This window comes from Malurus melanocephalus, unplaced genomic scaffold (genome assembly GCF_030028575.1).
Source record: "Malurus melanocephalus ecotype Western Australia unplaced genomic scaffold, MMel_1.1 scaffold_47, whole genome shotgun sequence".
Taxonomy (NCBI): Eukaryota; Metazoa; Chordata; class Aves; order Passeriformes; family Maluridae; genus Malurus; species Malurus melanocephalus.
In genome coordinates, this window is record NW_026623279.1 from 1,572,147 (window position 1) to 1,584,418 (window position 12,272).

Here is a 12,272-nt window from a genome sequence, read left to right on the forward strand (position 1 = left end):
TCCTGCTTTGGGTATTTTTGTGTGTGGATTTGGCATCTCTGTGGAATTCGAACTAACTTTTGATCCAGTGCAAAGGTTTCAGATTCCTTATGACCATTTGAAGYGTGTTTCTCACTGAATTTTATTCTTGACAGATCCCTCAATGGTGTGTTGACTACATGCGCTCATTACCTGGCCCAAAGAGGGGAGTGGCTTGTACTCAGCCCCGGAGAGTGGCTGCCATGAGCGTCGCACAGCGCGTTGCTGATGAAATGGATGTTATGCTGGGCCAGGAGGTTGGTTACTCCATTCGGTTTGAAGATTGCAGTAGTGCAAAAACCATTTTGAAGTAAGTATGTCAGCTGTCTGATAAAGGTATAACAGCATACTTGGAGGTGGGAATCGCAGGGTAATGAAGGGTGCAAATGGAGTTCTGAAAGGAGTAATAAGGGAGTAAATCTGTGGATTGGTGCTTTGTGTCTGAGTGGGGAGGGGAGACAGGAACTGTAGCATGAGCTGAGAGAAAACTGAGATGAAGCATGAGTAGAGTTGGAAATGATTCATTCATCRTGAAGAAATCACTGAATCCTATAGAAATTAATTTAAAATGATCCATAAAGAAGATGATCTGAATAAGTATTTCATTATTAGGGTGCTATTCAGAATAAAGCCCTTCAGCATGCAGTTTCTCTTTGCTGTACATTCAACTGACATTTWATGTTGGTATCTTCTATTCAGGATACTTCTGGTGAGGTTTAGTAGATTATTTCAGTAAAGGGAACTATCCARAGATTCAAAACTGGCCTACACCTGGCTCTGGGACACATAGTCAGGAGTGTTTAGTTGTCAGCTGCTACAGATAGGCATGGTGGATGTGTGAAACCTAGTGCATTTAGTATGTTATTTCGTGGATTACATTCAAAATGCTCAGTTTAAAACGCCAAATAGTGTAGTTCAGGGATTAATGCTTTTCTATCAAAAGATGTCTTCTCTTTGGTCRTACAAGTAGTTGAACAGGCAGGCATAAAGTTTATGTGGAAAAAGAAATGTARCAGTAGAAAAGCAAGGAGTGAACGGATGATCTGTGGACACAGAAGGAGACCAGTTGCAGAAACAATATCTCTTGGATTTTCGAGGGTGTTTTCCTCTTTCTGTTCCTCTTAGCTGATGTGTGGAAATCTGCAAGTTATAGTCTACAAACTTGCAGATGTTACTAAACCTTGTTTCCCTCTGTTCACCCTTTTTTTTAAGCTTTCTCCCCATAATGCCAGATTCCACTTAGACTCTATTTCTATTTAAAAACTTTAAATGGGCTTGTTACAAGTGTTGGAAGTAGTTTGCTGGTGTTCCTACTTTTAAAAAATTGCTAAGTTTTGAATGTGGAAAGAGATTCTGCATCAAATTTAGAAACAATTCCAGCACTCATTTTGTTTACTGTTTGTGTTTAGGTATATGACTGATGGTATGTTACTGCGTGAAGCAATGAATGATCCTTTGCTGGAGCGTTATGGTGTTATAATTCTTGATGAGGCCCATGAGAGAACACTGGCTACAGATATCTTGATGGGTGTTTTGAAGGAAGTTGTAAGACAAMGATCTGATTTGAAGGTCAGTAGTGATGAAGTCCACCAGCATGTCTGTTCTAGTTGCAGGCATACTGGATAAAATATCTGTGTGCTTACCATTAGCTCATTTTTATAATTGTTTTTTGATCTGTGATGATGCATATTGGAAAGTTAACCCTGGGAAATACTTAATGTGCTTTGTACCGAGGAAGTTCCTAGAAACCATGTAATTGTATGTTAACCTTATGTATTGGACTTGGAATGTTTTTGGCCTTTATAACAAGAGTGCTGTATTCAGGTAATAAAAGCATTCTTTAATCATGGTCAGCAGTTTCGTTTCTTAAAATGACATTTTGCATGCATAATGTATCACAAATTCTTGTCAACTTGGAGTAACTTTTTTTCCTCCAAATCTACAGGTTATAGTTATGAGTGCTACTTTAGATGCTGGCAAGTTTCAGATCTATTTTGATAACTGTCCTCTTCTAACTATCCCGGGTCGCACCCATCCTGTGGAGATATTCTATACTCCAGAGCCTGAAAGGGACTACCTTGAGGCTGCCATTCGAACAGTGATACAAATTCACATGTGTGAAGAAGAAGAAGGAGATCTCTTACTCTTCCTTACGGGACAAGAGGTACTTTCTTCTGTTTTGTATTAATTGTTCCATAGAGTAACTATTTTAAGTGTCTTGTGTAGACTGAAACACTTAGTTTCATTTTATAGTTTATAATTTGGATGATCTGAGTTTTTTTACCTATAATATACTTTAGATCCTTTGACACTGTACATATCTGTAACGTAAATGCTGTGCAAGTCCTTTCTAAAATGAAAATTCTCATCAAGTCAAGTTCTTTTAAAACAGAAACACAGACAATGAACCCTAGGTTTGCACTGATGGGAACTCCAAAGATCTGGGTACCTGATAGCATCCTGGRTTTTTATTGAAAAGATAGTTTCGTGCACCTCTGGACATGTATTGTACAGCTTAGCTGAAGAATAACCATTTGGTTCTGCTACGTAGCTATCAGTAATAGTTTTAATAAGAATGTCCAGTTTTTTTCACCTGAGTATTAGGCTGTAGACTTTGTGTACCACAAATTTAGGGGCTTAGGTCTCAGAAATAGGCTTCGTGCCTTGCAAGAAAAGGAGGGTTGTATAAAAGCACTTAAGCCAAACTATATTAGGAAATAAGGATTTTCTGGAAATCTTAAATACTTTACTTGAAATAAATTGGAGTATTTTTAATCCTGGTCTTTCTTTGAATCTCTTTTGAGTGTCCATGCAAGTAGACCGAGAAGTAGAAGAGGCATTTTGAAAGTTTGCCGGACTCAGTCATCCTAAACCTCTTTTTAGTAGGGGAAGAAATATAGCTAGCAGAAATGTTTTTCAAGTTACCCTTCTTGCAGTTAGTAGTCCTCAAGAAGTACCTTTGAAAGGACATAGAACAATTCATTGTCTTTTTTCTAAGCATACACAGCCTTAACTATGCCAGGGGGAAAGTGGTACAAATAATTTGTGATTCTGAAGGTACTCAGGCTTCTTGAGTGGATTTGCCAGTCATAAAGATGTGTTGCCTCTTACATGAGTTTTAAGACATTTAATTAAAGTGTCTTCTGGCAGGTCATCTCTTAGAAAACCAAAGCAATGACTGTCACTATAAAGGCAAATACTCTSACTTTTACATTTGTCTTTCTTCTTTTAAGTATTGTTATGAGTTAAAGTACAGGTAGGAAAAAATACTTTCAATGATAGTGGTTTTGAAACCTATCTGCTTGGTTTTAGCTTGAAGCTGTAGTTCAGGCTAGTTGGCTGCKTAAATGTGCAGCTGTTGCAGATGGGTGAATACTGCGGTCCAGCTGTTTCAGCAGATTTTATTTTCTTACCAAGATGCTAAATCAGGCTGGTTTTCAACTTTTCACGAAGCACAGATACATGGCCTTCTGATTTATAAATTTTGMTTGCTATGTCTGTTGCTGTGTATTACTCTAAATAACCCGTTACATCAGTCACTGTGGGGCACGGCATGAATGTCTTCCTTTAGGAAGTGGCTCTAGGTTCTAGACTTGTCAGTGCTACAGATGAACTCTGTTCTGTTGTACAAACAGGTTCTTTGATTTCCACTGGATCAGTTCGCAGGACATGATGTGATATAAGCAAATTCTGAATAAAATTCTGTGCACAGTATGTGTACATATGTGTATTTATATAATTATGCATAAAAGTATCTACCACTGCATTACTGAATCATTTTAAAACTTGCATTGGTAAGTGAGTGCCCTCTGCTCTGGAGTCTAGAGTTCTCCAGAAATGTGTGTCAGCTGTTGGTACTACCCAGGGGTACTGGAGTTGACTCTGTTTGGAGCTAGTCTGAGTTTGGGTGGTTAGCAAGAAGTTTAAGTCTGATTTAGCTTCTGTAGAGAAGCTTTGAAGTATTTTAACCATTTTGATTAATGACATTTTAGGACCTCTGTTGAGTTTCATGATAGTGTCTCTGTGTGTATCACTGTTAAATCTAAAGTGATGTGACCTGCTGTACTCTAAAGAACAGAAAATGTGCGCTAGGTACCATTACCACCACTGTGCTTCAGGTTCGTTAGGCTTAGTAGCTAGGCTAAAATTGATACATACTACGCAGAGATGCTTTCTAGTTCTTTTGGATTTTTGAAATCAATATAAACAGGGTGCAAGATTATTTGTTGTCAGAAAGATGCATTTTTRCAAAGCTAGATGAAATTATGGAAAGGGAAGATGTTTTAGGTGAAACTATCCAAGTGTGACATGTTCAGAGTTTAAGAGGCTTCAAATGAGGTATAACAGCAGTGGTCTAATGTAGAATGGGGGTCCTTTTTGGCTGCTGTCTTCTCATCCAGATGAATTTGAAGTAATTTCACATGGGAATTAAAGATGGATAGCGGTTAATTAGTACAGATTAGTTCAGACATAGAGAGGACGATGAGACTTGGAGATACCAGGAAAGATTCTGTGTTGTCATGCTCAKAAAATTAAAAAAGCTTAAATGTATTCAGAAACTAAAGGAATCTTAATTGTATTAGCCTGTTACTGGATGAAGATAAAATTGTTGTTAATGGTGGAGAAATATGTGTTCAGTAAAAATTTCCTTCCTGGATGGTRAAAGGAGCAAAAGTATATGRTTACATTGTGTGAACTGCTTTTCARTCCATTAATAACAAAAAAGGATGTTTGAAACCAAAGTTCATTAGGAATCAACATTTTGAAACAGGACTTGTCCTACAGGCTCTGTAATGAGGAAAGCTCATTTGATTTTAAAAACAAACAACGAACCACCCTGGCCTATCAGGAAAATTTCAGAACATGAGAATAGTGTTCATGTTTAATGCCAGTGTTCTAAAAAGCTATAATCTGGTGTATTGGGTTTGCATGGCCAAGCTTAGGTAGCATAGCAGGGTGGCTTCTTTGAGATATTGCTAGAAGCTTCAATCATTTCCAGCAGAGCCAATCTCTGGCAGCTTGGAAAGKGGATGTGCTACTGGTCAAGGCTGGCCAATTAGAAATGGTGGTTACAGTTCTGTGATAACATATTTGAGAAGAAAGAAAACTAATTATTGAGCAGTTGTAATTGCAGTCAGGGAAGAGTGGGGTGAGAACATGTGAGAGGAACAATTCTGCTGACACCAAGGTCARTGTAGTGTAAAGGRAGCAGGAGGAGRTGCTCCAGGCACCAGATCTGGGATTCCCATGGAGCCCATGGTACATCCCATAGTGAAGCAGCTGTGCCTCTSYAGCCCATGGAGATCCATGAGGATGCAGAATCCACCTGCAACCTGTGGAGGAGACCCATGGTGGAGCAGTTGGGTGCCTGACAGGAGGCTGTGACCATGTGGAAGGCTCGTGAAGAGATGAGCCCCCTTTGAAGCAGCCTGTCCTYGAAGGATTGGGCCCYGTGGAAGAGTGACCCACACTGCAGTAGCTTGCAAGGATTTGTTGCTCATAAGATGGACCCATGGATCAGAGAAGGATCTCATGCTGGAGCAGAAGGACTCCTCTCCCTGAGCAGCGAGAGAAAGAACTTGTGATAAAGTGACTATAACCTCAATTCCCYRTCTCCCTGTGCCACTGAGGTAGGAGAYAGAGCTGRGAAGGAGACAAGSTGRGAGGGGTGGGGGGRAGGTGTTTTGAAAGTTTWATTTTACTTCTCATTATTGTGCTCTGATTTTGTAATTGAAGCCTGTTCTTCCCATGGTGGTATTTTATGAGTGAGCTCTCTGTCCAGATCTCAAATCATGAACCTTAACTTATATTTAACCCTGTCCAGCTGCAGAAGGGAGTGATAAGAGAGGCTTTGGTGGGTGTCTGGCATCCAGCCAGTATCAACCCACTACACCTGGATAGCTGTAAGTTAGGTTGCCTGTTATCAGTCACAGGCAAAATTGGAAAGTGAGAGGGATTTTGTTTCACAGGGGAAAAGCATAATTACATTTCAGTCAACATGTCTTAGACAATAGGTATTGTCAGACTTGTTCTCAGTCTGAGATTACAAAGTTGGTAGTCTAGTTGTGTAGACACAGATTTGTTAAGCTTGCAGATCTGAGAGGCAGCTGGTTTATTTTCTACTAGAGTTCTTCTAAAACAGTGTTAGATTTTACACTCGATTTAACATCAGTAATCTGAGAGTAGGTGTAACATCCTTACAGATGAAACTTGTGGGGTGGGAAAGAGAAATAATGACACACAAACTGATYTGTCTTACACATTTTGGTAACATGGGCATTTATGAATGCTGATTGTGTTCTCTGTCACCCTTTTTTTWATAAAGCCAAATGCATTGTTAAACATTTATGAAGAAAAATCCAGTCTGCATCTGGAGATGTGAAATACAGATCAGCAGTGTTATTCTTGATTTGGATAAATATATTTAAAAATGCTGCTGTGAAGTTTGCTATTCTAGAAAGGCTTAAAGTGATATTGGTAAAACTGATGGTGTATAAAAGAGTTACAAAACATTTTTGATATTTTGRTAGAAGGTTTGGTAAATGAGGGTTTATTTTAAAGGCGCAATGTTTTCATCACAGTGGGACTGGTTAAACTCTGGAACTGAAAGAAAACTGTTTTATCTGGAAATTGAAGTAAAAATTAATTCTTTTGGTTCAGGATAGCAGTTGGGTGAGGTTAAGAGGAAATCTGTGTATTGGGCTCCAGTGAACACACAAGTYRTCTTTTATAGCTTTATCTGCCTGTMTTTGGGGAGTTGGGCAGTGTGAACTAAGAGAAGAGTAGTAATACCAATTTTGCTCAAGATTTTGTTAAGATGAGGTACAGTTTAGATGATCTGATTGAGTGCAGCCTGGCCAGCAAGTTCACWGGCTGTGTGCATAGACCACTTTGGCCTTTGTGTTAGAGTGAACATCAGCACTTGAATTCCTTTGGCTTAGGGTAACTCACCCATCAYGCGGTAACTGCTCTTTAGTATCAGTGTAATTGCACTGTACCTTCTTCATGGCAGCACAGATGAGTCTTGCACACAAACAGAAGGCAAGATTGTTAGATTTCCAAGGGCAATATAACTCAGTAATTTAAGGTCACAGAGATATTCAAAGGAGTGGGAAATGCTGAGGGGATTKGGTTTGTTCAGCCTTGACAAAAGAAGGCTCCGAATAGGTCTCATCATCATGAGCCAGTATTTAAAGGGTGGCTACAACATAGATAGAAATTCCCTTTTCTRTGAGGACCCACATGAAAACATGAGGGGTAATGGATAAAAGTTACTCCTTTGAAGCAGTCTGATTAGACACAAGGAGAAGATTTTTTGCAGTGAGAATAATCAGCTGTTGGAATAAACTCCTAGGGGAAATGGTGGATTCCCCAACATTGGACATGTAGGATTTAGGTGGTCAGGGTTTTTGTCCGTCTTGCCTAGACTGTGCTTTTGACAGAAAAAGTTTGGTTAGATGATTCTCGAGGTTCCTTCCAACCTCATGTTCAGTGATTCTGTGAACTGCATTGYGGCTTGTCATTCTGGGTTTCTTTTTTATGTTTGTCAGTTTGGGTGTTTTTTGGCCTGTCATTGAATGGAACTTGTAATGGAACTACTAGGAATCATGTATTTTGTTCAGCACAAATTTGCTTCTTAAAGATGTGGGGTACTAACTCAATAATGCATGCAACTTCTCCTGTAATATTTTTCTGTTGTTTATTGTTTTCAGTATGAGCACCTTACTTTTGATTGCAAAACTGCCATCAGGAAAAGAAATGGAACTTTYACTGAGCATTCAGCTTGAACATGTAATAAAGACTTGATTTTCAGCAGCAGAAAAAAGTAATGTGCATGATAGGCAAGATCAGTCTATTGTGCAATTAATTTTATACATCTCCTTTTAGATAAACTRCTAATAATATATTAAAATCCTTTGTTTTTGATGCAGAGCTAGGGTATATTACATGTTGGACTAGTGAGATGCTACAAAGCATGGAGTTGGGGTATTGGAGGCAGCTGATGAGTTGTTGGCTTGTGRTTCATTTACTTCTAAGTTTCTCTTTGCACAGAGTCTGAGAAACCAACATGTTTCTAAATTGAACTAGCACAGATAGTCTTTAAAAGTTATACCTAGAAGATTTTTAGTGATAAGGCTTTCARATGTGGGAAAAATGAGTATTGCTAAATATTACTTAGTACTACAAAGTCCTGATCATATTTTTAGTCTTGTTAGTATTWCTTGGTACACATCAAAGGTGGCAGTGGGGTGAAGATTTAAGCATTAGTCCTGTAAGTGGTATTTTTGAAGTTTAACCATAGGAAGTCGTATGGTCCTCTTGGTTTCAATCCTGGCATGCTGAGAGTTCAGGACTCCTTTTGTCAACAGGCTTARTACTGAAGAATTTCCTTCTGCGCTGGTATACCTTTGCATTTCTAGCTGCATAGAAAAAATAGAGCTTCAGTGAGAGGAATAAAAGTGAATCCAGGTGTTTTTGGTTTTTTTAGGCACTAATCGTTAGCTGCCTGTTCTTTGGAAAAGTGGGTTAAGATGGAGTAAAATTCCTGTCAGATTCAGGAGGCATAAGTAATCTACTTAGTGTTCTGTGAAAATATAGATGACTGCACTACTAGTACTAATAAACAGGAGGGAAACTGTGCACCCTGTTCTTGCATTGTTTTCTAAACAATACAATGCTAAGCATTGATTCCTATACAGACTTGAGCTTGCTCAAATGGAAGTTCATGWTAAAATCCTGAAGCTTTTTGGGGTCTTAAATTGCTTACTGATATTTAAGCTCCTGAATTAAATTCACCTAATTTGACAGGTGTTCTAAATGTTGACTGTTGTCCSCCAGTTGTTTGAAAACAAAGCAGCCTGCTCAGGTGTTTGTTTAGARCCAGTCTGTAATCACACTGATTTGTTGGAAGGAACACGGTTTCAATTAGCTTAAATTTTATTTAATAATACTAATAATCTTGATAAAATTATTTTCCTGATTCCTGCTTTCCCCCCTCCCCGCATTTAAGCTATTTTTACTTAGCTGTAASTTCAAAATAAAAATTGTTGACTGTCACTTGGATGTTGAGTTGATGTTGTTTTTCCTGCTTGAAAAATACTCACCACCTCATTACTGCATTGATCACTAGTATACAAAAAAAAAATTCTCTGCTGACTGTAGTCTTTGAAGCTTTTCCAAGGAATATCACAGTAKTAGGCTGCTGATGGTGTGGAAGAATGCTAAAGACTTATGTTAGTGTTCAGTGTTGAATGTTCTACTATGGGATTCTTAACTGCTACTTGATTCTAGTTTCCACAGTGTTGCAGCTAAACTGTAGCTATTGTAKGTATATTGTCAGTTTATTTTGATGGGATGAAGAAGAAGTTTCTGGAAGCTTTAAAGTACTTAAGATGACTGGGACAAATCTGATAACTGGGGTTTGTGAAGAATAGGTGTGTTCTGACACTTGCAGCTTGAGAAGAAAGAACATTTTAGCTAGTGTAATCTTTCCTCTTCTTGTTGTGTGCWTGCTTTTTGCCTTTTGCTAGTCAGCTCTTTTTAGAATGAGTGCATTGATRGACTCATATGATTTTACTGAAAACTATTTCTCAATTATTAGTCCTAGGAAGTCTGGTTAGTGAAGAACTAGAATCAATCTAGTGACTTCAGCATTGCTGAAAGCCTCGTGCTTTTTGTATGTTAGGCCTGTTTTGTTCTTTTCTGATAAGCTCTGAAGMAGGTCCCTGTGCTGATGCGCTGGGCATCATAGGTCTGAGTGTGGTCAGTTTCCTTCAGATCCTTTGATCCTGTTCCTGCTTCCTATATGCCATTACCCACTATCTCACGTAGTCAGTGTGATAGTTCAGGGCTTTGAGGAGTTTTTCAGGCATAATCCAAATGCAAGGCAGGTTCACTCTACCTTCTTGTTGTTCTTTCTGAGAAGTTTCCTCTTCTGTGCAGATTGATGCGATAATCTCTTCAAGGGGTTTTATAATGAATTCGTTTGGAGTAGATGGTGTGCAAGTATTTAAAGGTGTGTGGTTTGGTTGTTTGTTTTTAAAAAGCYTTTCATACTTATAAAGTGAGACAATTGAATTAGACTTGCTGAATCTTTAAAGGATTAAAGATAGGATTGTGCCTTCAACTATAAGTCTCATATGTCTGGGTTTAAATGTCTTCATGTGATACAAAGAGATTGTGAATGCTCAAAGGCATCTTTAACACTTTCAAACTGTTCTTACTACACATACTCCTTCTAGCATGTGTACTTGGGGTACTGGTTTTGGTTATCATCTGTGTGGTTCTGGATACAGTTAGAGTCTTAGAATATCCTGAATTGGAAGGGACCTGCTGGGATTATCAAAGTTCAGCTCCTGGCCTTGTAGAGGACAGCCCTGAGGGTCACACCCTGTGSCAAAAAGCTTTGTGCAGTTGTTTCTTGACTGTGGCAGGATTGGTACTCTGAGGACTATTCTGGGGAAGTGTATGTACTAGTAGTAGATATACTGAATTTGATACAGTGTTTTCTGTTACWGTGGTAAATTAAAGGAAGCAACTATTTTGTGTTAAAAAGCAAACTACTACTATTAAAGAATTCTCTCTTGCTGTCTTTAGATGAGTGGCAATGGCTTTTGGTGTCTTGCGTCCTTCTTAAAGCGGGTTATGATGAGAGGTCCATAGTTACTCTGCAAATATGGTTTCTCTATTTCAGAGTTTTCTTATGAGTCCTGAGTAGGGGTATTTTGAAACTACATTGGTAAACTCTAGGAAGAGTGAATATTTTATCTCTTCTGAAAGTTGATCGGTAGCTGTGCACACATGCCCTGAAGAGTGTAGTTCTTATGGTTTTCCCTGGTTGGTTGTATTTTACCTTCTCTAAACTGTCCTGGGGTCTCTAGTCATTACTGTTGAAGACTAAGCTTCCTGTCCATCATCCAGCTTTCCTAATTAAACAGTGTAATCCGCACTCAGACTAGGAACTAAGGTCTGTTTTGTACTTTTGTTTATATTAAATATCAAAGTCCCTTTCCACTGGGAGGCTATTACTGAACTTGTTACAGGGTAATCAGGAGAGCAATGAATACTTACACCTGTGTAAAAAAAAAAAAAAAAAAAATTCTCTTGTAGTAAACCGGTAGTGGGCATTCCAGTTCAGTTTTTTGTATACTTTTTATGAAGATGTGTTGGATTTGTTGGCAAAGTGCATCTTTTAAACAAAGAGGGTTTTGGTAAATCTCTGCAATTTATTCAAATTGGTACTGCATTACCAGAAAGCATTAGGCTTACTCTTAAAAGGGCTTTGGACATCAAAGAAGAAGAGCCTTTATTTTACCATGCTTACATTAATTGTATGCACTGATCAATACAGAACAACTATTGTCTGTGCTTCTTTAAAACATACTTAGTGCATTTGCGCTGAGAATATAAATGTCTCTTTAAAAACAAGTGAAAGACCCAGATTTGGTGCAGATCCACCTGAATTTATGATTTCTGAGGAGACTCCTTTTGTTTTTTAAATGACAGTTGAAAGCAGTCATTTTATACAGTCTTCAGATTACCTCCTCTAGTTCCATGTATTTGCTTTAAGGTCTTTAATACCACTTCACCTTCAGACTAGAATGTGATAAGGGRGGCTCTCCCCTCTTTTCTCAGATATGTTGGATCCATTTTTTTTTGCTTTTGCCTACTGTTGTTTCTTGTCATGACTTTATTCTCCCATTAGTGGTTCAGATGGAAGATCAGTAGTTGGTCAGTRTGTCTCTTAATTCCACTAGAGGAGGTATTTTGTGATTTTAAAGTTGAAGATAATAAGTGGTGTTACTCATTAACCTAAATTTCTGTGCACTCCAATTTTCATTAGATCTTGTCATAACTACAGGTCACCTAGCTGGCTTAAATATAGTAGTTTTAAAACAAAATGGAGTTAGAATGATTGGGCTGTTGTGAACTGTTTTGTATGGTAAGCAGAAAATAGGCTAAGAAAATATTATGTAAAAAAAGGCATGAAAAATCTTTGATCTTCAGAATATTTCACTGATTTTTCTTAGGCTTAAATGGGGTTTCAGTTAATTTTAAAGTAAAATCTGAAACACATGATTGAGAGGTTTGGTTTTGAGTATCCATGTTTATACTGCAAAGGTGTTTTGTTCTCATTAGGTACAATGAAGCAAATCTTCCATATAATTGCATTAGTGATACGTGACATTAAAGCTTAATTGGCTTATTTTAAATATCTTGCACATCAATTTCCTTCAGATTGTGAAAATTGAAAA

The 12,272-nt window shown here is 38.1% G+C and overlaps 1 protein-coding gene across 1 annotated transcript in view; it reads left to right on the top strand.

Moving 5' to 3' along the window:
- Positions 1-12,272, top strand: part of DHX15 (DEAH-box helicase 15) — a 50,832-nt gene that overhangs the window by 10,988 nt on the left and 27,572 nt on the right. The window contains exons 3-5 of the mRNA XM_057365068.1: positions 135-328; positions 1,428-1,587; positions 1,964-2,182. Coding sequence (XP_057221051.1) covers positions 135-328; positions 1,428-1,587; positions 1,964-2,182 — 573 coding nt within the window. The remainder of the gene's footprint in view (positions 1-134; positions 329-1,427; positions 1,588-1,963; positions 2,183-12,272) is intronic.